Consider the following 27,094-nt stretch of genomic DNA (forward strand, 5'->3'; position numbering starts at 1 on the left):
CACCTTTTTTTTTGAGACAGGGTCTCGCTTTGTTGCTTAGGCTGGAGTTTGATGGCATGATCACAGCTCACTGCAGCCTTAGACTCAGGTGATTCAGCCACCTCAGCCTGCCAATAGGTATGTGTCACCACGTCTGGCTAATTTTTTGTATTTTTTTCTTTTTTTTTTTTTTTTTTTTGAGGTGGAATCTCACTGTCACCACCGGGCATGGCACGCACCAACATGCCTGGCTAATTTTTGTATTTTCAGTACAGATGGGGTTTCACCATGTTGGCCAGGCTGGTCTCGAACTCCTGGCCTCAGGTGATCTGCCTACCTTCGCTTCCCAAAGTGCTGGGATTACAGGTGTGAACCACCACACCCAGCCTTTTTATATTATTATTAGACAGGGTTTCACTATGTTGCACAGGTTGGTCTGAAGCTCCTGGACTAAACATGGCAAAACTCCGTCTCTATAAAAAATACAGAAACTAGCTGGGTGTAGCGGCACACGTTTGTAATCCCAGCTGCTTGGGAGGCTGAAGCAGGAAAATCACTTGTACCCGAGAGGCGGAGGTTGCAGTGAGCCAGGACGCGCCACTGCACTCCAGCCTGGGCGACAGAGTGAGACTCCGTCTCAAAAGTAAATAATAAATAAATAAATAGAAGTTTTTTATTAAAAATTCTCGCTTTCGATTTTCCACTTGCCAGGCCATCCCCAAATCCAGGCCCTCGTCACCTGCCTTTCGTGCCCTTACAGCCACTGCTGGTTTTCTGTCTTTGGTCTTTTCATACAAAGGTCCATCCAAAGGTCTGAATTCTCAGACACACCTTTTGCCCCACCCCGCCCTGTAACGAGCAGCTTGTTGGATGGAGCCAGAGCTCAACTTTCCGCAGACCTTTTGAGCCATTTCCCACATTCCAGCTGCTCAGGTCTTTGCGGAGGCTGTTCCACACCCCGCGCCCGGCCTACTCTTCCCCTTCTCCACCAGCAGAAAAAGTAAAAGCCCATCTTTTGTTTCCTAACCGTTAAATGGGAATAATAATCCCTGCCCCTCTTCCTTGAAAGGATCCAGTGTGGTGATCGCTGGAATAACGCCTTTGATAAGCGATTCTCTGTGAACTCTTCAAGAGGAGGAGTGAACAAGGGTTTCGAATCCCACCTTCCTCCTCCCTCCACCGCGACGCAATCCCAGCCGCCAAGCCACCCGCCCCTCGAGGCGCTCGACCGCCGGGTTCTGCCTTTCAAGACGCTCTGACAACCCAGCCCCGCCCTTTGAGACGCTCTATCTTTGGGCACTGCCCCCGGAGACTCTCTAACCACCCAGCCCCGCCCCTCGAGGTGCTCTAATAACCAGGCTCCGCCCTTCGAGAGGCGCTAACTCTAGGCCCCGCCCCTCGAGGGGCTCTAATAACCAGGCTCCGCCCCTCAAGAGGCTCTAACTCCAGGCCCCACCCTCGAGACGCTCTAACGCAGACCCTGTCCCTCCCGGCGCTCCAACAACCAGGTCTCGTCTCTCCAGACGCTCTACCTCTGGGTTCTGCCCCTCGAGGCACTCTAACAACCCGGCCCGGCCCCTCAAGACGCTCTAACCCGGGCCCTGTCCTTACAGGAGTTCCACCAACCAGGTCCCGCCTCTCCAGACGCTCTACCTCTGGGTTCTGCCCCTCGAGGCACTCTAACAACCCGGCCCGGCCCCTTGAGACGCTCTAACCCAGGCTCCGCCCCTCGAGGCGTTCTAATAACCAGGTTTCGCCGCTGTATAAGTTCTAACGGCCAGGCCCCGCCCTCAAGGCGCTCTAACACCCAGGCTCCGCCCCTCGAGGGGCTCTACCACCAAGCCCCGCCCCTCGAGGAGCTCTTACAGCCAGGCCCCGCCCCGCAAGGCTCTCTCACAGCCGGGTCCCGCCCCTTGAGAGGCTCCAACGGCCTGGCCCCGCCCTCAAGGCGCTGTAGCAATCAGGCTCCGCTTCCCGGCGCTCTAACTGCCAGGCGCCGCCGCTCGAGGCGTCCCAACGGCCAGGCCCCGCCCCCACGTGCGTACGCGGCCCCGCCGAGCCGTGCGGACGCCCGCGTAATCCCAGGCTGAGGTGGCCGCGACTCCGCCAACATGGAGTTTTCGCAGATACCGGAACTCATGGGGCTGTCGCTGTTGCTTGGGCTGCTGGCCCTGATGGCGACTGCGGCGGTAGCGCGCGGGTGGCTGCGCGCGGAGGACAGGAGCGGCCGGCCCGCCTGTAAGTGGGGCCGGGGCGGTTGGGGGCGGCCCGCGGGGTCCCGGCTCCTGGCCTCCTCGTGGTCCGACCTGCGGCTTGGGCCAGCGGCTGGTGGGGCCCGGCGACTCCCTGGGCTTCAGTTTCTCCTCTGGTGAAGTGAGCTTCGCTTCCAGGGACGGGGGCTCGCCACGCCACGCGGGGCGGGGCTGGGTGCACCCCCTGGGGCGAAAGTGGCTCGAACCTGGGCTCCGCGCTTCGGCTTTCTTGGTGGCCGAGGCCAGGCCGTCCCCGGGGTGGCCAGGAGAGCACCCTAAACTCTTCAACCTGCTCCGTGGCCGCGATCTCAGAAAAAGCACCAGTTTTGCGATGTGCAGCAGCTTTTGCTGGGCATCTGGGACCCTGTGATAGGCTTTGGGGTCTTTTTCTGTAAGGAGTCCAGTAAAGGAGAAGTACGTCTGGATTATGACCACCTAAACATATAAGCGAAAAACACAGTGAAATAAGTTTCATTGAGGCAAGGCGCGGTGGCTGGTGCCTGTAATCCCGGCACTTTGGGAGGCCGAGGCTTGGAGATCGCTTGAGCCCAGGAGCTTGAGACCAGCCTGGGCAACGTAGCAAGACCCCATCTCTACGAAAAATTAGCAGGATGTGATCCCAGCTACATAGGAGGCCGAGGCAAGAGGAGGGCGTGAGTCCAGGAGTTCAAGGCTGGAGAGAGCTGTGATCGATCGTGCCACTGCACTCCAGCCTGGGTGACAGAGCGAGAGCCTGTCTCTGAAAAAAGTTTCATAGAGGAGGTTAGTACTAGAAACGGGAAACACCAGAGAGGAGAGCGGTCAGCCCTGCTCTTTGATGGGGGAGGTGGTTGTTAGGGAAATCATTACTGAGAAGGGACACATGAGGTAGTGTGGGGTCTCAAAGGATGGTTCTAGAAGAAGAATTTTCCAGACAGCCAAGGAAAAAAGACATTCCTGCCAATGGCAATACCCAGGAAGGCAAGGAGTCCCCAAAGAGCATTTGCTATGACTTAAGTGTAAGGAGGGGGCTTGTTAGATAAGCCTGGAGAGAAGGAAGCAGAAGACAGATTGTGGCTCTGTTTGTGTGGCTCTGTGTGGTTCTGTTTGTGTGGCTCTGTGTGGTTGTTTGAGGCTCTGTTTGTGTGGTTCTGTTTGTGTGGCTCTGTTTGTGTGCAGGGCTCATGAGCTTTTTTCCTGTTGAAATTGGGGTGCAGTCACTTAACATATGGCAGCTTTGTGACTCCATTAAGCATCTTATGCAAAAGTGCTGGCTCCACTCCCCAGCACAGGGCCCAACACATGTTGACCTCTCATCCCTGAGTTCCTGATTCAGGTACTGGAGTATAGTGGCGTGATCTCAGCTCACTGCAGCCCCTACCTCCTGGTGGAATTCAAGCAATTCTCCTGCCTCAGCCTCCCAAGTAGCTGGGATTGCAGGTACCTGCCACCAGGCCCAGCTAATCTTTGTATTTTTAATAGAGGCAGAGTTTCCCCATGTTGGCCAGGCTGGTCTCAAACTCCTGACCTCAAGATGATCCGCCTGCCTCAGCCTCCCAAATTCCTGGGATTACAGGCGTGACCCAATGCACCCGATCTCCATAGAGCCTTTAATGCTTGTATTTGGTACTTTTGCTTTTCACTTTGTAGATATTTCATCCAACTCAATCTCCCTTATTTTTATTTTTATTTTTTTGAGACAGAATCTTGCTCTGTCACCCAGGCTGGAGTGCAGTGGCGCTATTACAGCTCACTGCAGTCGAACTCCTGGGCTCAAGTAATTTTCCCTCCTCAGCCCCCTGAATAGCTGGGACCAGAGGCATGAGCCACCATGCCCGATTCTCAACCTCTCTTTAAGAAAAAGGTCGGGCCAGGCACGGTGGCTCATACCTATAATCCCAGCACTTTGGGAGGTCAAGGTGGGTGGATTCCTTGAGGTCAGGAGTTGGAGACCAGCCTGGCCAACATGGTGAAACCACATCTCTACTAAAAAAAAAAAAAAAAAAGAAAAAAAAGGCCAGGCTCATGCCTGTAATCCCAGCACTTTGGGAGGCTGAGACGGGTGGATCACAGGTCAGGAGTTCCAGATCAGCCTGACCAACATGGTGAAACTCTCTACTAAAAATATAAAAAATTAGCCGGGCATGGTGGTGCATGCCTCACAGCTACTCAGGAGGCTGAGGCAGGAGAACCGTTTGAACCCGAGAAGGGGAGGTTGCAGTGAGCCAATATCACGCCATTGCACTCCAGCCTGGGTGACAGGGCAAGACTCCCGTCTCAAAAAAATAAAAATAAAAAATTTAGCCAGGCATGGTGGTACACACCTGTAATCCCAGCTACTTGGGAGGCTGAGGCACAAGAATTGATTGAACCCGGGAGGCGGAGGTTGCAGTGAGTGGAGACGACCCCACGGCACTCCAGCCTGGGTGACATAGAAGACTCTGTCTTCCCCCCCCAAAAAAAGGCAGAAAGAAAGAAATGAAAAAAAAAAAAGTCCAGAGCAATTCACTGACTTACCCAAAGCAGGACCACCAGATCAATTGCGCACGTTACTCCCTATGTAGGGATATCTGGCCAAGGATCCACACTCCACTGGCCGTGCCGTGTACCCACTCAGCAGTACCACCCCACTCAGGGAGTGCGCCTTTTCCACTTCACATGGAGGTGCTCTGTGGACTTACTGTACACAGCCTCCTCAAAGTCAGTCAGTGGTAGAGGAGACAGAATCCAAACCCAGGTCTGATACCAAAGCCTCTGTTTCATTTCTGTTTTCTGTTTGTTTTTGAGACTGGGTCTCACTCTGTCATTCAGGCTGGAGTGCAGTAGTGTTGTGATCATAGTTCACTGCAGCCTCAAACTCCTGGGCTCCGTGATCCTCCTGCCTCAGCCTCCCAAAGTGTTGGAATTACAGGCATGAGCCACCGTACCCGGCCAGCCAAAGCCTCTGTTTTTGCCAATATCACACTCACTCTCCTCCGAAGACAAGGGCCGTATCTGGTTCATCTGCTGTTCTACTCAATGCTTGGCTAATCACAGGTGGGCAGTGAGTGCTTATCAGTGAGTGACTGTATGAACGACATGGCCCTTCCTTATAGGCCAAAAAGCAAATGGATTTCCATCTGACAAATCCTCAGGATCCAAGAAGCAGAAACAGCAACAGCGGATTCGCAAGGAGAAGCCTCAACAACACAACTTCACCCACCGCCTCCTGGCTGCAGCGCTGAAGGTATGTGCGGTACCCGGCACAGCATGCATCTTGAGACTCAGCCCCACAGGCTTTTCCTCTGTTGTATTCCATGCATGTTACAGAACGCTCTGCCTCTGATCAGAATCGGCGGGGATGCCCAATTCTGTCCCCTCTCCTCGCAGCCCCACCTTGGCTTACTGTTATCCAGGCAATAGGGCCCCAGAGTCACGGCTCCAGGTTTGGGGTCGCCATCTCCCCAAGGAGCTCCCATTTACACTTCCTGCCACCCTTCCCCCAGAGCCACAGCGGGAACATATCTTGCATGGACTTTAGCAGCAATGGCAAATACCTGGCCACCTGTGCAGATGATCGCACCGTCCGCATCTGGAGCACCAAGGACTTCCTACAGCGGGAGCACCGCAGCATGAGAGCCAATGTGGAACTGGACCACGCCACCCTGGTGCGCTTCAGCCCTGACTGCAGGTGGGACAGGACGGAGCCTCAGGTTTGCCTGCAGAGGCCCAGCCCCAGGCTTTGGCCCTCCCGTATCTGCTTTGAGGTAGCGAGGAGGAACCCAGATCCAGGGGCTCCACTGGGGTACCAGAAAGAGCATCCACATAGTTGGAGTGCTACCTGGGGCTCCCTGGAGGTCTGTACTGCTACACAGCAAGGAAACGGGGAGGTCTCTTCCTACCCGGAAATACCGTGGCCTGGCTTCCAGATGAGCCTTGGTTTCTAAACCCTAGAGAGAAACTACAGGAGTCAAAGCTGTGGGAATCTTACCCTTTGAGTAGTTTTATGAGATTTTGAACTGGGGGTTTAAGTTGTAAGGCTAGACCGTGGGGCATGAGGGGAAATATTGACTTCCCCCAGAACCCAGCATAGGACCTGGAACACAGAGCCTCTTTGTCGAGTGAGAGAGTGACCTGTCTGCTACCTGTCTCTAGAGCCTTCATCGTCTGGCTGGCCAACGGGGACACCCTCCGTGTCTTCAAGATGACCAAGCGGGAGGATGGGGGCTACACCTTCACAGCCACCCCAGAGGATTTCCCTAAAAAGCACAAGGCGCCTGTCATCGACATTGGCATTGCTGACACAGGTAAGAGGCATTCAGAGGGCGGCACCTGCCCACAGCATGAAGGAAAGATCCAGTTCTGTTTCCTCAATGAGTTAGTGCTTCCTGAGAGTTCTGCTCAACCTCAGCAGGACAAAAGGGCCCTGGCTCTGAAAAACCTGGCTCTGTGTTCCCCTAGAGTCCCTGGGTCACACCAGGTCCCTAGGGAAGGCAGGGAAGGGCCACAGTCTTCAGCAGAGTCCTCATCTGTGGCGACCGTTGGCATGGGAGGGGACATGTATACTTCGGCAGCAGAGGCCTCGTAAGTGTCTTTGGAGAATGACAGCTGGTCGGGTGACTGCCCATGGCCCACATCACTCCCCTCCCTCTCAGGGAAGTTCATCATGACTGCCTCCAGTGACACCACTGTCCTCATCTGGAGCCTGAAGGGTCAGGTGCTATCTACCATCAACACCAACCAGATGAACAACACACATGCTGCTGTATCCCCCTGTGGCAGGTAGGCAAGGAGGGTTGTTGGCATCTGGGACCATGAGAGGCTGGGCCCGGGGAGCAGGCGCAGAACAGAGAGCCAGCTTCATCATGTGGGAAGAACACACCGGGTGGGGTCAGGAGCCCGAGTTTCAAGTCTCAGCTCTCCCTCTTGCAGTAGTGGGATTTCATGCAGGCCACCCCAAGTCCTTAGTTGCTATTTCTTCATCTTTAGTGTTTTTGTTTTTTAGATAGTCTCACTGTGTCACCCAGGCTAGAGGACAGTGGTGCAGTCAGCTCCCTGCAGCTTCAAACTCCTGGGTTGTAGCAATCCTCCCACCTCAGCCTCTTGAGTAGCTAGGATGACAGGCATATGCCACTGTACTCAGCTGATTTTTGTTTTTGGTTTGTTTGTTTGTTGAGACAGGGTTTTACCCTCGCCCAGGCAGGAATGCAGTGGTGCAATTACAGCTCACTGTAGCCTTGATCTCTTGGGCTCAGGCCATCCTCCCACCTCAGCCTCCCAAGTAGCTGGGACCACAGGCACACACTACCACACCTGGCTAATGTATTTTTTGTCGAGATGGGGTCTCACTGTGTTGCCCAGGCCAGTCCCGAACCCCTGGCCTCAAGTGATCCTCTTGCTTCAGCCTCCCAAAGTGCTAGAATTATACGCGTCAGCCACTGCGCCAAGCCATCTATAGTTTTTAAAAGGTTAGGGTGGGGTATTACATATCTTAGAATAAGGCTAGAGGATAAACTGAGGTCACATACATAAAAGAACTTTTTAAAGGTTTATATTATGCGGATATGAGATATCAACTTTCTCAGGAAAGAGATTTAGGGGTTTACAGGAACAAGATGCTCCCAAAATGAAGTTCTAAAGGCTTCTGGGTTGTTTGGCAGATTTGTGGCCTCGTGTGGCTTCACTCCAGATGTGAAGGTTTGGGAAGTCTGCTTTGGAAAGAAGGGGGAGTTCCAGGAGGTGGTGCGAGCCTTTGAACTAAAGGGCCACTCTGCGGCTGTGCTCTCGTTTGCCTTCTCCAACGACTCGCGGAGGTGAGTAAGTCCACTCTGACCTGTGGCTCTTGGCCCCTGACAACCAGGGCCCTTCTGCTTGTCTGTGCTGTGGATCTGAAGTGGGTGGGTGCCTGGCCCTCAGCAGGAAGCAGACTTAGCTTCCTAGTTGGAGCCGCTCAAGTTGAGCCAGTGCTCACCCTGCCAGGGTGTGTTGGGGCTTGAGCTGTGATTTTCCGTGCCGCAGGATGGCCTCTGTCTCCAAGGATGGTACATGGAAACTGTGGGATACAGATGTGGAATACAAGAAGCAGCAGGACCCCTACTTACTGAGGACAGGCCGCTTTGAAGAGGCGGCGGGCGCCGCACTGTGCCGCCTGGCCCTCTCCCCTGACGCCCAGGTCTTGGCCTTGGCCAGTGGCAGCAGTATTCATCTCTACAATACCCGGCGGGGCGAGAAGGAGGAGTGCTTTGAGCGGGTCCATGGCGAGTGTATCGCTGACTTGTCCTTTGACATCACTGGCCGCTTTCTGGCCTCCTGTGGGGACCGGGCAGTGCGGCTCTTTCACAACACTCCTGGCCACCGGGCTGTGGTGGAGGAGATGCAGGGCCTCCTGAAGCGGGCCTCCAATGACAGCACCCGCCAGAGGCTGCAGCAGCAGCTAACCCAGGCCCAAGAGGCCCTGAAGAGCCTGGGTGTCCTCAAGAAGTGACTGGGAGGGCCTGGTGCAGAGGATTGAGCAGGAGGGATCTGGCCACCTGCTCCCACGCTGCTGCCACCTTTCTTCCCAGGTGGAAGCCTTTTGGAAGGGGTCTCCTGGCTTTCCCACTGGTGGCCTTTTTCCTGTTGAAACTACTCTTGCCTACTTAGATCTCTCTCTCTTTTCTTGCTGGCTGTGACTCCTCCCCAACTAGTGACCAAGGTGCTTTTCTTCCTCTCAGGCCCAGTGGGTGGAATCCATCCCTCCCCTGTGCGGAGGACAGTGGTAGAGAAGAGAGAGAGAGAACATGATTTTTGGCTTTGTGGCAGCACTTCCTCACACCCAAAGAAGTTTGAAATGTTTCAGAACAACCTAGGAACACCTGAGTACTAAGCAGCAGTTTTGCAAGGATGGGAGACTGGGATAGCTTCCTGTCACAGAACTGTGCTGTGGGGTCGGGGAAGGCTGATCTCCATTGAGTCAAGGCTCCTAACTCCATCAAAAAGACACTAAGGGATTTCATTCTGGGCCTCAGTTCTGTTTGTAAGATGGAGAATAATCCTGTCTGTGACCTGCTTGCAAAGATGATATGAGGCTTAGAGAGTGTAAAGTCGCTAGGTCTAGAAGAAAAGTGGAAAAGAGTAATACTATCGTCCAATGTCATTAAAGTGGTAAAAATGGGAACCAGTGTGCTTTGAAACCAAATTAGACACACATTCCTTGGGAAGGCAAAGTTTCCTGGGACTTGATCGTACATTTTATATGGTTGGGGCTCATCTCTTTGGGAGATGATATCCTGTCAGAAGACCTCTTTTCAGTTCGTCAGATATTTGAGTGCCTACTCTGCCCAAATAAATATGTCCTGGGGATTAAATATGAAGAAGACATGGTTTCTGCCATCAAAGATGACTGGTGGGAGAGAGAGATACAGACACATGTATTAAGTGCTTTCTGTTAGTTTATTCATAGCTACTGTTGTAAACGTCAAGGCAAGAGAGAGGACCAGAGCAAGACAGAGGCAGTGGGTATTGAAGTTGAAGGGGTACATTTGATAAGAGATTCGATATTGAGAAGTTTAAATTTTTGAATTTGAAGACTGCTTGGAGGTGGCAGGTAGGGGAAATGAGGTGTCCAGGAAGACTTGAGTGTAGGGAAAATTTATTCATCCCTGGTCAAACTCTTGATCTCTCACAAAAACTGTGACCTCCCCGGATTGCCCCCAGTCTGTCAATGTTGGAACAAGCCACAACCTTGGAGTTATCCTTGATGACCCTCCTTCATTATCCCCTCTGTCTGTTCACCAAAACGCTCTTTTGGTTACACTCCATGAGACAGCCCGAGGCTGCTGCTTCTCTCTGTCTTTTCTGTTACCATCCTGGTCCTGTCCACTGTCACCTACTGGGCCACTAAAATATGGCTTCCTAACGGATCTTCCTGCTTCCTCTGTTGCTTCATTACCTTCTATATAGCAGAGTGATCTTTTGAAAATGTAAATCAGATCACATTATTCTCTAGTTAAAACCCCCCCAAGGCTTCCCATCACACTTGAAATAAAATCCAAAATTTTTTTTTTAACCAAAAATGGCAAAAAAAAAAAGTTTTTTTGAGACAGTCTCACTCTGTTCCCCAGGTTGGAGTGCAGTGGCGCAATCTCAGCTCACTGCAACCTCCACCTCCAAGGTTCAAGCCATTCTCCTGCCTCAGCTTCCAGTGTAGCTGGAATTACAGACATATGCTACCATGCCTGGCTAATTTTTGTATTTTTAGTAGAGATGGGGTTTCACCATGTTGGCCAGACTGGTCTTGAACTCCTGACCCCAAGAGATCTATCTGCTCACTTTGGCCTCCCAAAGTGCTGGGATTACAGGCGTGAGCCATCACGTCCCACTGAAAACATTTTTTTAATCCCAAATTCTTACCTTAGCCTGCAAGGTCCTGTGTAACCTGCCTTCGTCCCCACTCTGTGATCTTTTTACTGCTCTCCCAACCTTGCTGTTCCTTCAGCAAGCAGAGTTATTCCATCCTCAGGTAGGACTAGAACTTAGGCCAACCCCTTTGCTTGGAAGTGCTTTATTCAGCTGGCAGACTTATGATGCTTGTCAGAATTCAGTTCTTGGTTGCAGTTACACTGCAGAGAGATACCCTCCCTGAGCACTCATTCCGAAGTAGCCCTTTCCATCAGTCATATCACATCCATCACATTAGCTGAATTTCTTTTTTTTATATTAGTACTCTCTAAAATTCTCTTGTTTGGCTATTTGTTTGCTGCAGGGGTGTTAGCCTAAATGCTGTGGACATCAGCTGGGTACCGTAAATGTGTGAATGGAGCCACAGTCACCTGCGTGTGAGGCAGGAGAAAGTGGGGACACAAGTGAGCTGGAGGGCTTGTGTCCTGCCTGCAGGGTAGCGGGGAGGCTGCTACTTATTCAGGAATCCAGCAGAAGTTGTCTGCTTCACAGAAGCTAGAAGTGAGCAACTTAAATTAAAAAATTAAATAAATAAACACTATCTGGACCAAACAAAACACCGAGTGGGCCCATTGCAATCCACCAGTCTCTCATTGCAGCTTCTGGCTCTGATGAGCCCACTGAAATGAGAGCACCACCAGGGCAGACTCCTGGACCGCCTTACTGTCAGCTCTGTGATCCAGGCACAGTACCTGGGACAGTGTAAGCACTCAGTAAATGTTCCACTTAAGCCACAGGCAAGCCACAGACCTCGCAGGATCTTCTCCATGCATCTTCCCATTCCCAGGCTCCGTTGTGGTTTTGCATGTTCCTAATGACTTCTGCCACTATGCACACAAGGCCTGCGGAGTATTTCCTTTGCAGTTGTCAGAAGGATGAGACGGAAACACTTTCCTTTGCACACCTGTTTTTAAAAGGAGCCCTGGCATTACCCCAGTTGTATATCCAGGACGGGAAGTGGTGGTAGAATGTTGAGTTACTGAAGTCAGAAGTCTTCAGTTGCAGTTTCAGCCAGGTCATCTGCTGACTTGAGAGCAGGTAGATCCATTGACCTCTCTGAGCTTGTTTCCCCATTTGTAAGATGAGAATGAATCCTGTCCTGCCCACCTTGCGTTTCCAATGAGATAAGAGAAAACACTACCAAAAAGTCACTCCACAGACTTTCTGAGGACAGAAAGTTCCCTCACTCAAGCTTCTGTGGTAACCGCAGAGAAGGTGTCTGGATATTAACTTAGAACAGAAGCCACCAAGTTTTGTGGTTTTTTTTTTTTTTTTTGGTCAAGCATCCTGCATGTGAAGGCAGCATTCATATCTTGAGATTTCAACATCTGTGGGTGTGAAATTTTTCCAAATAAAAAGTTGGGGAAATATTTTAAATGGTGGTGTATAGCCTGTTTTTGTGTTTTATTTGTTTTAGAGATGAGGTCTCACTCCGTCATCTAGACTGGAGTGCAGCGGTACCATCATGACTCATTGCCGCCTTGACCTCCTGGGCTCAAGTGATCCTCTCACCTCAGCCTCCCGAGTAGCCAGGATCACAGGCACATGCCATCACACCTGTCTGTTTTTTGTAGAGATGGGGTCTCACTATGTTGCCCAGGCTGGGGCTTGCAGTCATTTAAAACATGCAATACACAGATTAAGGTGGTGGTGCCATCTCAACAGTGGCCTGCCACTTCCCAAGGGGTCTTTCTTCCTCAGTGCAGTCCACCCTCCTGGCTGCTTTCCTGGGGGCTGGATGCAGGTGGGTCTTCTGCCACCTGCATCCAACACACGGGCGCATCGGAGAAACCAACTCTTTAATTTGCTTATCTGTGATAACTTGAAGCCCTGGATAGTGCCTTGCATACAGGCATGTTTTCACAATTATAGCTATTCTAGTAAAGCCACGTTTCAGAGACTAACATCTTGGGAAAGGCACAAAAAGTTTTGTTTCTGTGTTTTCTACAATGAATGTGCAATTCCTATGTAATGCTCATTGCAGCACTATTCCGAATAGCAAAGACATGGAATCAACCCAAATGCCCATCAGTGATAGACTGGATAAACAAAATGTGGCACATATATACCATGGAATACTGTGCAGCCATAAAAATGAACAAGATCATGTTCTTTGCAGGGACATGGATGGAGCTGGAGACCATTATCCTCAGCAAACTAACGCAGGGACAGAAAACCAAATACTGCATGTTCTCATCAGTGGGAGCTGAACAATGAGAACACATGGACACAGAGAAGGGGGCAACACACACTGAGGCTTGTTGTGGGGGCGGGAGGAGAAGAGCATCAGGAATAATAGCTAATGCATGTTGGGCTTAATGCCTAGGTGATGGGTTGATAGGTGCAGCAAACCACCATGACACACATTTACCTACAAACCTGCACATCCTGCACATGTACCCCAGAACTTAATTAATTAACAGGTAATGGGAGTGGTAGCTCACACCAGTAATCCTGACAATTTGGGAGGCCGAGGCAGGGGGATTACTTGAGGCCAGGAGTTCCAAGACCAGCCTGAGCAACATACTAAGGCCCCATCTCTACGAAAAAAAAATCGGGCACGATGATGGACACTTGTAGTCCCAGCCTCTCTGGAGGCTGTGGTGGGAGGATTGCTTGAGCCCAGGAGTTCAAAGCTGCAGTGGGCTATGATCTCAGCCTAGGCAACACGGCAAGACCCTGTCTCTCAGGAAATAAATCAGTAACATGATATATTGAAAGCATTACGATAGCCTCCCATGACACATACTCTCACTTTCACTTCATAACAGCTCCTGTGAAGCAGCAATTACCACCCCTGTTGGAAAAACCGAGGTTTGTGGAGGTTAAGTGGCAAGCAGGGATTCAACTCTGGGTCTGAGTACAGAGCTTGAGCTGGTTCCTAGTGTCACCCTTACAGCCTGTGACCTTGCCAGCCAGAAAATAAGCTTTTTGAAGGCAGGGAGTTTATAGTGTTAGGAATCTGTCTTGTACCTCTTCTGTTGCACCCATGCAAGTGAGCACACAGTAGCCACTACTTCAATTTGTTGGCTAACAAGATGGACTTGTATTCTGATTGCCCAACAGCAAATGAGCTCACTTTGACCACCGCTTACGCATGCACCACGTGGTTGATTGGCAGCAGAAATCATTCTGTTACTTTCCAAGGCCATTGCATCTTGTGATTCATACGCTTCCATGTGATTCTCCCAGGGACTAATGGTTCCAAAGTCTGGAGATGATCGAAGTTCCAAAACTGGGCTGCGCAGGGTGGCTCATGCTTATAATCCCAGTGCTTTGGGAGGCCAAGGTGAGAGGATCACTTGAGATGAGGAGTTTGAAACCAGCTTGAGTAATATGATGAGACCCCATCTCTACAAAAAATTTTAATATTAGCTGGGCATGGTGGCACATACCTGTAGTCCCAGCTGCTGGGCTACTGGAGAGACTGAGGCAGGAGGATCACTTGAGTCCAGGAGTTGGAGGTTGCAGTGAGCCATGGTCATGCCACTGCACTCTAGCCTAAGCAACAGAGTGATACTCCACCTCTTTAAAAAATACAAATAAAAGAGTGCCAGCTGGGCATGGTGGCTCACAGCTGTAATCCTAGCAGTTTGGGAGCTGAGGCAGGAGGATCACTTAAGTCCAGGAGTTCAAGACCAGACTGAGAAACACAGAGAGAACCCCATCACTACAAAAAATACAAAAATTAGCCTGGCCTATGCTGGCACAGCTACTCAGGAGGCTGAGATGTGAGGATCGCATGAGCCTGGGAGGTTGAGGCTGCAGTCATCTACCCCATCTTGGCTTCCCGAAGTGCTGGGATTATAGGCATGAGCCACTGTACCCAGCCAGCCAGCAGGTTTGACAACCCAGGTATGTTTCAGTTGCTTTTGGAGCCCAGAGGCAGGAAGAATACCGATCAAACAACAACCCCAAAAATGATAAAGATGATGATGATACTGAAGGTGATGATTTTGATGGTAATGACTGTTGGTCTCTGGCCCTTGAGTCCTTATTTCACCCTAATAATGGCCTCTGTCCTGCATACTCTTAGCCTTTTGTGATCTAGAACCTAGGGCATCTCTCTAGAATAAGAAGCAAAACAAAAAGCAAACAAAAGAACCCAGGGCAAAAGTGAATTTCTTTTTGAGACGAAGTCTCACTCTTGTTGCCCAGGCTGGAGTGCAATGGTACGATCTTAACTCACTGTGACTTCCCCATCCTGGGTTCAAGCGATGCTCCTGCCTCAGCCGAGTAGCTGGGATTACAGGGGCGTGCCACCATGCCCAGCTAATTTTTGTATTTTCAGTAGAGACAGAGTTTCATCATGTTGATCAGGCTGATCTCAAACTTCAGACCTCAGGCAATCTGCCTGCCTTGGCCTCCCAAAGTGCTGGGATTTTTCAGGTGTGAGCTACCAGGCCTGGCCAAAAGTGAATTTCCTGATGTGATATACCCCAAATTTCCTCAACCCTGTGTTTTTCACAGGAAACCTCAGTGTGTTTCCCTGAGAGTGCCAGGACTGTGAGGGATGTGCCCACAGTGGCAAAGATTGCTAGTGTTCCCCAACTTTGCTTCTTGTTTTCCCAGGTACAAGGCTAGACTACATGTTCCAGGCTTCCCTGCAGTTAGGTAAGTCGCTTTGATGAGTTCAGGCTAATGGAATGTGTGCAGAAGTGATCTGTTGCGTCTCCGGCTGCCTCTAAAACACACAGCGGTTCACGCCTGTAATCCCAGCACTTTGGGAGGCTGAGGTGGGCAGATCACCTGAGGTCAGGAGTTCGAGACCAGCCTGGCCAACAGGGCGAAATCCCGTCTCTACAAAAATACAAAAATTATCTGGGTGTGGAGGTTCAGGCCTGTAGTCCCAGCTACTTGGGAGGCTGAGGCAACAGAATCCATTTAACTCAGAACGTGGGAGGCACAGATTGTAGTGAGCCAAGATCGTGCCACTGCACTCCAGCCTGGGTAGCTGAGCGAGACTCTGTCTCAAAAAAAAAAAAAAAACAGACAAAAACCCTCCTGAGGCTTTCCATACTCTCTTTTCTGTCAGCTGGAAACAGGATTCTGTGCAGTTTGCTGGGTAATCAAAACTACTAAATGGCTGGGCGTTGTGTTTCATGCCTGTAATCCCATCTATGGCTGATTCCTATAATCTTGGCACTTTGGGAGGCCAAGGTGGGAGGAATGCTTGAGGCCAAGAGTTCAAGACCAGGCTGGGTAACATAGTGAGACCCCCATCTCTACAAAAAAATTTAAAAATTAGCCAGGCATGGTAGCATGTGCCTATGGTCCCGGCTACTCAGGAGGCTGAAGTTGGTGGGTGACTTGAGCCCAGGTGTTCAAGGCTGCAGTGACCTATGATTGTGCCACTGTACTCCAACCTGGGCAAGAAAGCAAGACCCAGTCTCCTAAACATGTATTTGTGTGTGTGTGTGTGTGTACATATATATATGTATACCTATACCATATGCTTTGTTTTTCCGCTGGCGTGGACAGAATTCTATGATATGGGAACAGAGTAATGATTCCCCAAAGATATCCACGTCCTAATCCTTGGAACTCGGGAATTTGTTGGGTTATATGCCAACAGGGAATTACAGTAGCAGGAATTAAGGTTGCTAATCAGCTGGCTTTTTTTTTTTTTTTGAGACAGAGCCTCACTCTGTCTCCCAGGCTGGAGTGCAGTGGCACAGTCTCTACTCGCTGCAGTCTCCACCTCTCAGGCTCAAGTGATTCTCTTGCCTCAGCCTCCCTGGTAGCGGGGATTACAGGCACATGCCGCCACACCTAGCTAATTTTTGTATTTTTAGGAGAGACGGGTTTTCTCCATGTTGGCCGGCTGGTCTCGAACTCCTAACCTCAAATGATCCACTCCCTCAGCCTCCCAAAGTGCTGGGATTACAGGTGTGGGTCACTGCACCTGGCCAGAAAAACAAAATAGGATATTAAGTGGTTGTATTAGTCAGGGTTCTGTAGAGGGACAAAACTCATAGGAGAACTAATAGGAGGTCGGCTCACTGCAACCTCCACCTCTTGAGTTCAAGCAGTTCTCCTGCCTCAGCCTCCCGAGTAGCTGGGATTAGGCATGAGACGCCACTGTCAGCTAATTAGTATTTTTAGTGAGATGAGGTTTCACCATGTTGGTCAGGCCAGTCTCGAACTGACCTCAAGTGATCCACCCACCTCAGCCTCCCAAAGTGCTGGGATTACTGGCGTGAGCCACCACACCTGGCTGAGAAGATAACATGTGAATAAAGACCTTCAGGAGGTAAGGGAGGAAGCCATGCAAGTATATGGTGGATGGGTGCTACAGTAGGAGAAGCTGAAATGCAGAGACCTGAGGCAGGAGCTGGACTTTCAGATGAGCAAGAAGGCCAGTAGATTGGGAGCAGAGACAGCACAGGTAGAGTTGTAGGAGGTGGGGTCAGAAGATTAACAGGATGATGTGTGGGAATGGATGGGGCCTTCTAGGCCACTGTAGCTTGTACTCAAAGTGAGAAAAGAAGCCAAGCCCTTGAATGCCAGTCGCCCAAGGTAGAGATCTGGGTTGGGATCTCTGTACCCACCTCTGCATCTCATCTAGCACAAGCTTTTCACCTAGAAAATGGCAAGACATGAATTTTTTTTAAGAGGTAGTATCTTACTGTGTTGCCTAGGCTAAGTGCAGTAGTGTGATTATAGCTTCCTGCAGCCTGAAACTCCTGGGCTCAAGGAATCCTCCCACCTTGGCCTCTCAAGTAGCTGGGATACAGGCACATGCCTCTTCGTCCAGCTAAGGTGTGATTTTTTTTTTTTTTTAACAAAAGGGTGTCAAGCCAGGTGCAGTGGCTCCTGCCTTTAATCGCAACACTTTGGGAGGCCAAAGTGGGTGGATCACCTGAGGTCAGAATTTCAAGACCAGCCTGCCAACATGGTGAAACTCCATCTCTACTAAAAATACAAAAAATTAGCCTATAATCCCAGCTACTTGGGACGCTGAGGCAGGAGAATCGCTTGAACCCAAGAGGCAGAAGTTGCAGTGAGCCGAGATCAGGCCATTGCACTTCAGCCTGGGTGACAGCAAGACTCCACCTTGAAAAAATAATTAGGCAGGCATGGTAGCAGGTACTCATTGTCCCAGCTACTGGGGAGGGTGAAGCAGGAGAATCACTTGCACCTGGGAGGCAGAGATTGCAATAAGCTGAAATCACACCACTGCACACTGCAGCCTGGGCAACAAGAGCAAAACTTCATTAAAGGAAAGGAAGGGAAGGGAAGGGGGAAGAGGGAAAGGGGAAGGGGGAAGGGAGTCAACAGAGGGCATTTGGGTAGCCTAAGAGGTGCCTACTTTGATCACTCTTTTACACAGACCGAGCCACAGTGGGAGATGAGGTGCGGAATGTAGGACCAGGTGGACAAATGTAGGGAGGAAACAAGATTGGGGGAGTCCCTGACACTTTGCCGCAGAAGGGCGACTGGCTGGGTGAGCTGGGGGAGAGTTGGATGCAGGGGACCTGTGCAGCTGAGAGGAGCGCTGGGCTGCGGAGGAGACAGAAGCTACAGACAAGAAACTTCAAGTGGGAGGATTTGGACAAGGGTGAGACAGACGGGGGCTGTGTGCCTGACCAGGAGGACCTATGGGCAGAACTGGAGAAGGCTCAAGGGCTGGCACAGGTGTTCTGCCCTTCTGCTTTTCTCATCTTCACCTCAAGGGCAGGGAGTGTGCCTTACTCAACTTCGCATCACCCTCTGTCCACTGTGCTAGGGCATAGAGCAGGTGCTCAAGCAGTCTTTGGTTATTTTGGATCGGCTGGGTCTGAACAACAGATGTGCCACCTTTGATCCCATTATTTCTAGAATCATCTTTTCACTCCACATGCTGGTTCAGTTTTTGCACTCCTCAGTCAGGCAGAAGCTATTTCTAGCCCCCTCGACAGTGAGATGACATATGCTCCCCCTATGTTGGTTGATCATGAAAGGCTGACTCATAATCAGAGGCTGTGTCAAGTTCAGGGCTAACTAGGCATTTCTCTGGGGCACATGGAAATTAGTTTCTCTACAGGTGAGAGCAGCCATTACCAACCTGCTTCCTGTCCCAAGCTGTGTCCTGAAACAGCTGCTACAGGACCCTCTCTGCATACTGTAAGCATGGGTGATACCTGCCTCCAAGTGGATGGGGGCAAATAAAAAGGGAGCTTGCACTGAATTCAACATTCATGCAAACCCACATTTAATGAGCATCTCTAGCATCTGCGAACACTGGCCTGGGACTAACGGGACCTACCCTGTTTTTAGAGGTCAGCTCCAAGATTAGGGTTATCATAGTACCTTTTTTTTTTTTTCTTTACTGAAGACTAGGAATAAAAACCATAGCTTGGCCGGGCGCGGTGGCTCACGCCTGTAATCCCAGCACTTTGGGAGGCCGGGCAGGTGGATCACGAGGTCAAGAGATCGAGACCATCCTGGTCAACATGGTGAAACCCCGCCTCTACTAAAAATACAAAAAATTAGCTGGGCATGGTGGTGCGTGCCTGTAATCCCAGCTACTCAGGAGGCTGAGGCAGGAGAATTGCCTGAACCCAGGAGGCGGAGGTTGCGGTGAGCCGAGATCGCGCCATTGCACTCCAGCCTGGGTAACAAGAGCAAAACTCCGTCTCAAAAAAAAAAAAAAAAAAAAAAAACCATAGCTTGTTACACTCCCCCTCTCCCAGCCCACGTAGGCAAGCATTTATCAAATAGCATTTTATTTATTTATTTATTTTTGAGATGTAGTTTCACTCTTGCTGCCCAGGCTGCAGTGCAATGGCGCCATCTCAGGTCACCGCAACCTCTGCCTCCCAGGTCCAAAACATTCTCCTGACTCAGCCTCCCAAGTAGCTGGGATTACAGGCTTATGCTACCATGCTCAGCTAATTTTATATTTTTGGGTAGCACGGCTAATTTTATATTTTTGATAGAGACGGGTTTTCTCCCTGTTGGTAAGGCTGGTCTCGAACTCCTGACCTCGGATGATCCATCCACCTCAGCCTCCCAAAATGCTGGGATTACAGGTGTGAGCTGCCATGCCTGGCCTATTTATTTTTCTGAGATAGAGCTCTGTTGTTGTTGCCCGGGCTGGAGTGCAATGGTGTGATCTTGGCTCACAGCAACCTCTACCTCCCAGGTTCAAGCCATTCTCCTGCCTGAACCTTCTGAGTAGCTAATTTTGTATTTTTAGTAGAGACAGGGGTTTCACCAGGTTGGCCAGGTTGATCTTGAACTCCTGACCTCAAATGATCCACCCACCTTGGCTTCCCAAAGTGCTGGGATTACAGGTGTGAGCCACCTCATCCAGCCTAGGCTAGCACTTATCAAATAGCATTTTAAATATGCTTTGGGAAGCTGGATGCAGTGACTCACGTCTGTAATTCCAGCACTGTGGGAGGCCGAGGCAGGAGGGTCAGTTGAGTCTAGAACTTCAAGATCAGCCTGGGCAACAAAGGAAGACCCTGTTGCTACAAAAAAGAAAGAGAGAAGAAAAAAGCCAGGCCACGTGGCCCTCACCTGTAGCCTCAGCTACACAAAAGGCTGAGGCTGAGGCAGAATGGTCACTTCAGCAAGGCCCTATACCAAAAAATAAAGTAAAAAATAAATGGTTTTTGTTTGTTTGTTTTTTGTTTTGTCTGAATGTTCTACTAAACTGGAAGCTAAGCCAGTCACGGTAGGTCATGCCTGTAATCTCAGCACTTCGAGAGGATCCCTTGAGACCAGAAGTTCAAGACCAGTGTGGACAACATAGTGAGATCCCATCTCGACATAAATAAACTGGGCTGGGCGCGGTGGCTCACATCTGTAATCCCAGCACTTTGGGAGGCCAAGACGGGTGAATCACGAGGTCAGGAGTTCAAGACCAGCTTGACCAAGATAGTGAAAACCCATCTCTGCTAAACATACAGAAAAATTAGCTGGATGTTGTGGTGGGCGCCTGTAATCCCAGCTACTCAGGAGGCTGAGGCAGAGAATTGCTTGAACCTGGGAGGTGAGCTGAGATCGCGCCACTACACTCTCACTTGGGAGACAGAGAGAGACTGCGTCTCAAATAAACAAACAAACTGGAAGCTCTTTGAAACCAAAACCACGTATGTCTTCAGCTTTTGGTAGAGTCTTGCACAAAATAGGCATCTTTTTATTTATTTTAGAGACGGGGTCTGCATATGTTGCCCAGGCTGGAGTGCAGTGGCTATTCACAGGTGCGATCATACCATAGCTGACTGCAGCCTCGAATTTCTGGGCTCAATCGATCCTCCTGCCTCAGCCTCCCAAATACTTGGGACTACTATATACCCCAGAAAAGGCAAGAATGTGGCTTGAATGTTGGAAAAGCAGTCCATCTGGTGAAGACAGGAGAGGATTCTAGGTGAGGAACAGGTGTGTGCAAAGGCCGGGAGGCCTCCTTAAGAAAAAGTGTGGTTGGAGAACAGCGGTAGATCCGGAAGGCGAGTGCGATTCCAAAGGGTCAGGTCCCCAACCTGCTGGCCATTGCAGGAAGGGGGCAACCTCCAAACTCCCAGGGAAAAGAACCAGGGAGCCCACCGGCAGCGCCTCGCACCTCGCCCTGACTACAGCACGTGCGCCCGTCCCGCCTCGCACTCCGGCCCAGGAGGGGTCCGGGGGAACTCCCGGGGCGCTCGGGAGGGACGCCTGGGGCGGGGCGCGCAGGCGCGCTGAGGCCGCGAGCCCCAAGGGGCGGGCGGGTGCGCGCGCTTCCACGCGCACGCGCGCACGGAGGGGGCGACGGCCGCGGTGACGCTGCGGCGGCGGCGGCGGCGGCGGGCGGGCGGCGGCGCGTGAGGCGCGCGATCCCTGGTGTCTTGGGAGCAGTGCCCCGGCCCCCGCCGCTCCCGCCGCCGCCATGTCGGGCCGGTCGGTCCGGGCGGAGACCCGCAGCCGGGCCAAGGACGATATCAAGAAGGTGATGGCGGCCATCGAGAAAGTGCGAAAATGGTGAGGGGCCCGAGCTCAGGGGCTGGCGGGGGTCGCGGATACAGGCTTTGAGGAGCGCGGGACTCGCGGCCCAGGTGGGAGCCGGCCGGCCGGCGCTGGGGGGAGGGGGGCGCAGGAGAAGGCGGGAGTGGGGTGCCTCTGGCGTCGGCGTGAGGTCAGAGGGCGCGCCGGCCGCGGCCAATCAGCGGGCCGCCCGGCTCGCGGGCCCGCCCACCTGCTGCAGCTGCGGCCGCGCGCTGCCCGGTAGGGGATGCCGGCTTCCGGCCCGGGCTGGAGCTGCGGGGCGTAGGTCCGGCTCCTGGCCTAGCCGGAGTCCCGCCCTCCCCTTTTCCTGGACCGCGGCCCCGCCGGCGTTTCCAATATGCCCCTTGATAACCCCGAGTAGCCCTGGAGTGGTTTCAGCCCGCCAGGCTAAGCCCTCTGCGTATTCAGGAGTTGAAGTTGGTTGAGTTTCTGGGTCAGTCCGCCTGTCAAGAGAGCAAGCCTGGTGTCATCCCGAGGGAAACCCCTCCCTTTCCCCCAGTACCCGGCTCCTGCGCCGCGAGCTTCGTAGGCATTTTTTTTTTTTTTTTGCTGCCCGCACAGCTGTCAGGAGAGTCCTTTGCAAACTATGTACCAATCTCCCTCTAATTTCCCTCCTCCAGCTCTTGCTCATTCCCCAGTCCCTTCATCATTTGCACTGAGTGATTTTATTTTTCCCACTTCCAAGTAGCAGAGTGGTCTTTTTTTTTCCACGTTTATTTTTTAAGAGACGGGGTCTCGCTATGTTGCCCAGGCTGGAGTGCAGTGGCTATTCACAGGCACGATCCCATTACTGATCAGCACGGGAGTTTTGACCTGCTCCGTGTCCGACCTGGGCCGGTTCACCCCTCCTTAGGCGACCTAGTGGTCCCCGGCTCCCGGGAGGTCACCATATTGATGCTGAATTTAGTGCGGACCCCCGATCTGCATAGCGCACTACAGCCCCGAACTCCTGGGCTCAAGCGATCCTCCCACCTCAGCCTCCCCGGTAGCTGAGACTACAGACACATGTCACCACGATAAATAAATAGATAGATAGATAGATAGATAGATAGATAGAATAAAGTGCACATGCTTACTTGGGAGGCTGTGGTGGGAAGATTGATGGAGCCCAGGATTTGGAGGCTGCAGTAAGCTATGATCGTGCCACAGCACTCCAGCCTGGGCGACGGAGTAAGACCCCATGACTAAAATGTTCATGGGAGATGCTGATTGAGCACGTTTTCTATCCGGAACTCCAATACACGCTGTGTATCGGTGCGTATCAGAGTCATCACATTGAACTTTCACAGCTTTGCGAGGCCGAGGTGGGAGGATTGAACGGTCAGGAGATCAAGACCATCCTGGCTAACACAGTAAAACCCCGTCTCTACTAAAAATATAAAAAATTAGCTGGCCTTGGTGGCATGTGCCTGTAGTCCCAGCTACTAGGGAGGCTGAGGCAGGAGAATTGCATGAACCTGGGAGGCGGAGGTTGCAGTGAGCCAAGATCACGCCACTACACTCCAACCTGGGCGACGGAGGAAGACTCTATCTCAAAAATAAACTTTCACAGCCAACTTCGTCAGCCCTTTTGTCTAGCAAAGTACTACCAATTAAGGCCAGGTGAAGTGGCTCAGGCATGTAATCCCAGCACTCCGGAGGCTGAGGCGGGTGGATTGCTTGAGGCCAGGAGTTCGAGACCAGCCTGGGCAACACAGTCAGACCCTGTCTCTACAAAAAATAAAAGTTCAAGTAGATGTTACCTCCCACGAGGAAGCCTTTTTAAACCCCTCCCACCCCTCACCCTTCACCCCCTTTAAGGTCATTGGGGCCGGGTGCGGTGGCTCACATCTGTGATCCCAGCACTTTGGGAGGCTGAGGTGGGCAGATCACCTGAGGTCAGAGTTCAAGACCAGCCTGGCCAACATGGAGAAACCCCATCTCTACTAAAAATACAAAATTAGCCAGGCATGGCGGCACATGCCTGTAATCCCAGCTACTTGGGAGCCTGAGGCGGGAGAATCGCTTGAACCTGGGAAGCAGAGGTTGCAGTGAGCCGAGATCACGACTCCACCCTGGGCAATAAGAGTGAAACTCCGTCTCAAAAAAAAAAAAAAGTCATTGATACCCTGGACTTTATTCGTGTGTTTCTCTGTCCATTTCCCCACAAAAGGGAAGTTCCTTCTCTTTTTATGTCTGAGGGTTTCATATATTATGGGTTTCAGTATAAATATTAGTTTAAATTATTCATGGTTTTCCTTCTCCACCTTTAATCCTCCTAGGTTTTGGTGAGACCTAAGAACAGACACACCCTTTTCTTCTCCCCATCTTTGACCCCTCGCCCCTAGCAGGCTAGGCTGAAGGGCCATCCTCTGTCACATGGAACTCTCTCCCAGCCTCCCTGTAACCTCTCTGCTTCTGCTGTTGCTCATTTCCCAATCCATTAATTTGCACTGAGTCATTTTATTTTTCTCTCTTCCAAGTAGCAGAGCAATCTTTTTTAAATGCACAGCCTTATTTAGGAGGCTGTGGTAGTAGGATCGCTAGAGGCCAGGAGTTGAGGCTGCAGTGAGCTGTGATCATGCCACAGCACTCCAGCCCGGGCAACCGAGTGAGACCCTATTAGTAAAAAATACATAAAAAATACAGGCTGAGTGCGGTGGCTCATGCCTATAATCCTAGTACTTAGGGAGGCTGAGGCAGGAGGATCATGAGGTCAGGAGATCGAAACCATCCTGACCAACATAGTGAAACCCTGTCTATACTAAAATACAAAAAAATTAGCCGGGTATGGTAGCACGCACCTGTAAGCCCGGCTGCTCAGGAGGCTGGGACGGGAGAATTGTTTGAACCTGGGAGGCAGAGGTTGCAGTGAGTCAAGATCGAGCCACTGCACTCCAGCAAAACTACTGTCTCAAAAAAAAAAAAAAAATTATGTGTGTGTGTATATATATATATATAAAATATGCATCTTATTGTAGCACCCCTAGAAAGATTTCAGTGGTCCCTTCTTGCTTTTAGGATAAATACTGAAAAAGGCCCTCCTTCCTGCCTCACTTGGCTGGCTCTTTCCCAGTATGCCCACTGTCTTTGCAGTGAAGTCACTCTGTTCTTCCTCCTGCCTAGCGTTCTTCCTCTCTCCTCTCCTCCCCCTTGCCAGGCTAACTCCTAGCTCAGCTCAAAAGTTGCTTCATTAGGTTGACCACTTGAGATTCCCAGTCTAGATGAAGTCCCCTTCATAGAACTTTCCACAGTTGTATTAGGTGGATCCATAAGATATTTCCTATATTTGACTTCTTTTTTTTGAGACTGAGTCTTGTTCTGTCACCCAGGCTGAGTGCAGAGCTGCGATCTCCGCTTACTGCAACCTCCGCTTCTGGGCTCAAGCAGTTCTCCTGCCCTCAGCTTCCTGAGTAGCTGAGGTTACAAGTGTATACCACCAGACCCAGCTAATTTTTGTATTTTTGTAGATACTGGATTTCACCATGTTGGCCAGGCTGGTCTTGAACTCCTGACTTCAAGTGGTCCTTCCTACCTCACCCTCCCAAAGTGCTGGGATGACAAGTGTGAGCTACTGCCCCTGGCCTCCTGTATTTGACTAATTAACATACAAAAATGGCAATTTGATATAGTTAAACCTTATGACTAATTTTGAAGTGAGCTATTCATGTCTGTTTCCAGATGTAAGACAGGACCTGTGAGGGCAGCGACTGTGGAAATTGTCCCCTGCATTGCCAGGGCCTCACACAGCCTCTCATATACTAACCGGTTGATTAAGTGAGGAAATGGAGTGGCCTGTTCAGGAATTAATTCTAGTTATTTTCTAAGACTTTAATTCATTCTTTCTGTTACATCATGGTCTCTTTACACTCCCAGTATGGTTTTTTTGTTGTTTCTTTGAGACCCAGTCTTGGTCTGTCACCCAGGCTGGAGTACAGTGGCTCTGTCTTGACTCACTGCAGCCTCAACCTCTGGGGTTCAAGCGATTCTTCTGCCTCTGGCTCCTAAGTAGATGGGACTACAGGCATGTGCCACCACACCTGGCTAATGTTTGTATTTTTAGTGAGGATAGGGCTTTACTGTGTTGCCCAGTCTGGTCTTGATCTCCTGGGCTAAAGTGATCCATCCACCTCAGCCTGAAGTGCCTGGATTATGGGCTCAAGCCACCGTGCCAGGCCCCATTATGGCATCGTTTGCTGAACAGCATCCACAACTGCAACAACAGTTGCTTTTTTTTTTTTTTTTTTTTGCTTTTTTGTGACTTCACATTTGGAATTGACTCTGAGAAGCTGGTTCAGATCTGTGATAAAGCAGCTCCCTGCATTTGGCCCTTGCTCCTACTGACAGCAAGCACCTGTTAAGGCATCAGTGGCCCCTAAAATAAGCACATTTGTTCTCTTCCTAGCATGCTTAGGGAATAACCTTCTTGGAATGAAGGAGAGGCGGGGCGCAGTGCCTCACATCTGTAATCCCAGCACTTTGGGAGGCCGAGGCAAGAGAATCGCCTGAGCCCAGGCCAAACCAACCTGGGTAACATGGTGAAACTCTGTCCTTAATAAAAATATAAAAAATTAGCTAGGCATGGTGGCGCACGCCTGTAGTCCCAGCTACTTGGGAGGCTGAGATGGAAGATTCACCTGAGCCTGGGATTTTGAGGCCATAGGGAGCTGTGATCACACCACTGCACTCCAGCCTGGATGATCAAATGAGACCTTATCTCAAAAAGAAAAAAAAAACCTGGTGCGGTGGTTCACGTCTGTAATCCTAGCGCTTTGGGAGTCTGGGTTGGGTGGATCACCTGAGGTCAGGAGTTCGAGACCAGCCTGACCACCAACATGAAGCAACCCCATCTCTACTAAAAATACAAAATTAGCCAGGCCTGGTGGTGCATGCCTGTAATCCTGGCTACTCAAGAGGCTGAAGCAGGAGAATCACTTGAACCCGGACGGCGGAGGTTGCAGTGAGCCGTGACTGCGCCATTGCACTCCAGCTCGGGAAACAAGAGTGAAACTCCGTCTCAAAAAAAAAAGAAGTTGGGCACAGTGGTTCACGCCTGTAATGTCAGCGCTTTGGGAGGCCGAGGCAGGCGGATCACCTGAGATCAGAAGTTCAAGACCAGCCTGACCAATATGATGAAACCTCGTATTTTAAAAAAAATTAAAAAAAAAAAACAAAAAAAAAACTAGAGTCTCCTTTGTTCTCTGTCCTCCAGACATTTATTTGCAGACCTGGAAGCACATTGAAGGCACTCTGTGGGCAAGCTGAGAACAGTAGCATTCAAATCTGCTGTAGATAGTTGGGGGTCCTTAGTGATTTAGAGAGTGACCTTGGGCAAGACTTTTATATCTTTTATCCGTTTGCTTATTTTGTGTGTGTAGTGGACTGATAAACTCTGCCATTTTTACCCCTTTGGAACATAGCGAGAGACAAAAGGATTTCTACACAGCTTTGAATTTCAAAGTTGAAATTGAAAAATTTCTTAAGACTAATTTTCTCTTTCTTTATGCAGTCTTTTT

At 50.8% G+C, this 27,094-nt stretch overlaps 2 protein-coding genes across 6 annotated transcripts in view; both read left to right on the forward strand.

Annotated features, from left to right (window-relative positions):
* The first annotated feature begins 1,931 nt into the window (after nucleotides 1-1,931).
* TBL2 (transducin beta like 2) lies at nucleotides 1,932-10,236 on the forward strand. 2 transcript variants are annotated; one of them, XM_032254975.1, is made up of 7 exons: nucleotides 1,932-2,217; nucleotides 5,306-5,436; nucleotides 5,696-5,880; nucleotides 6,345-6,496; nucleotides 6,845-6,971; nucleotides 7,850-8,002; nucleotides 8,208-10,236. In XM_032254975.1, the coding sequence occupies exons 1-7, from the start codon at nucleotides 2,091-2,093 to the stop codon at nucleotides 8,671-8,673; spliced, it is 1,341 nt and encodes a 446-aa protein (XP_032110866.1). In that variant the 5' UTR covers nucleotides 1,932-2,090; the 3' UTR covers nucleotides 8,674-10,236. The 2 variants fall into 2 exon arrangements, with proteins under 2 accessions (XP_032110866.1, XP_032110869.1); XM_032254978.1 differs by having other exon boundaries at nucleotides 2,022-2,217; nucleotides 5,696-5,857.
* A 10,838-nt stretch (nucleotides 10,237-21,074) lies between these two features.
* BCL7B (BAF chromatin remodeling complex subunit BCL7B) overlaps nucleotides 21,075-27,094 on the forward strand; it is a 24,143-nt gene continuing 18,123 nt past the window's right edge. For 2 of the 4 annotated variants that reach the window (XM_032254981.1, XM_032254979.1), the window contains exon 1: nucleotides 21,368-21,575. In XM_032254981.1, coding sequence (XP_032110872.1) covers nucleotides 21,484-21,575 — 92 coding nt within the window. In that variant the 5' untranslated portion in view covers nucleotides 21,368-21,483. Of the gene's footprint in view, nucleotides 21,576-27,094 lie in introns of all 4 variants that reach the window. The other 2 variants (XM_032254982.1, XM_032254980.1) reach the window with 2 other exon arrangements.

This window comes from Sapajus apella, unplaced genomic scaffold (genome assembly GCF_009761245.1).
Source record: "Sapajus apella isolate SASKATOON/1434 unplaced genomic scaffold, GSC_monkey_1.0 scaffold88, whole genome shotgun sequence".
Taxonomy (NCBI): Eukaryota; Metazoa; Chordata; class Mammalia; order Primates; family Cebidae; genus Sapajus; species Sapajus apella.

Excerpts from the sequence above, each read along its gene's own strand:
- TBL2 (XM_032254975.1), top strand. The coding sequence starts at position 2,091 with ATGGAGTTTTCGCAGATACCGGAACTCATGGGGCTGTCGCTGTTGCTT. Across the intron at positions 5,437-5,695 it reads TCCTGGCTGCAGCGCTGAAG|AGCCACAGCGGGAACATATC; the intron begins GTATGTGCGGTA and ends CCCTTCCCCCAG. Across the intron at positions 6,497-6,844 it reads CATTGGCATTGCTGACACAG|GGAAGTTCATCATGACTGCC; the intron begins GTAAGAGGCATT and ends CCTCCCTCTCAG.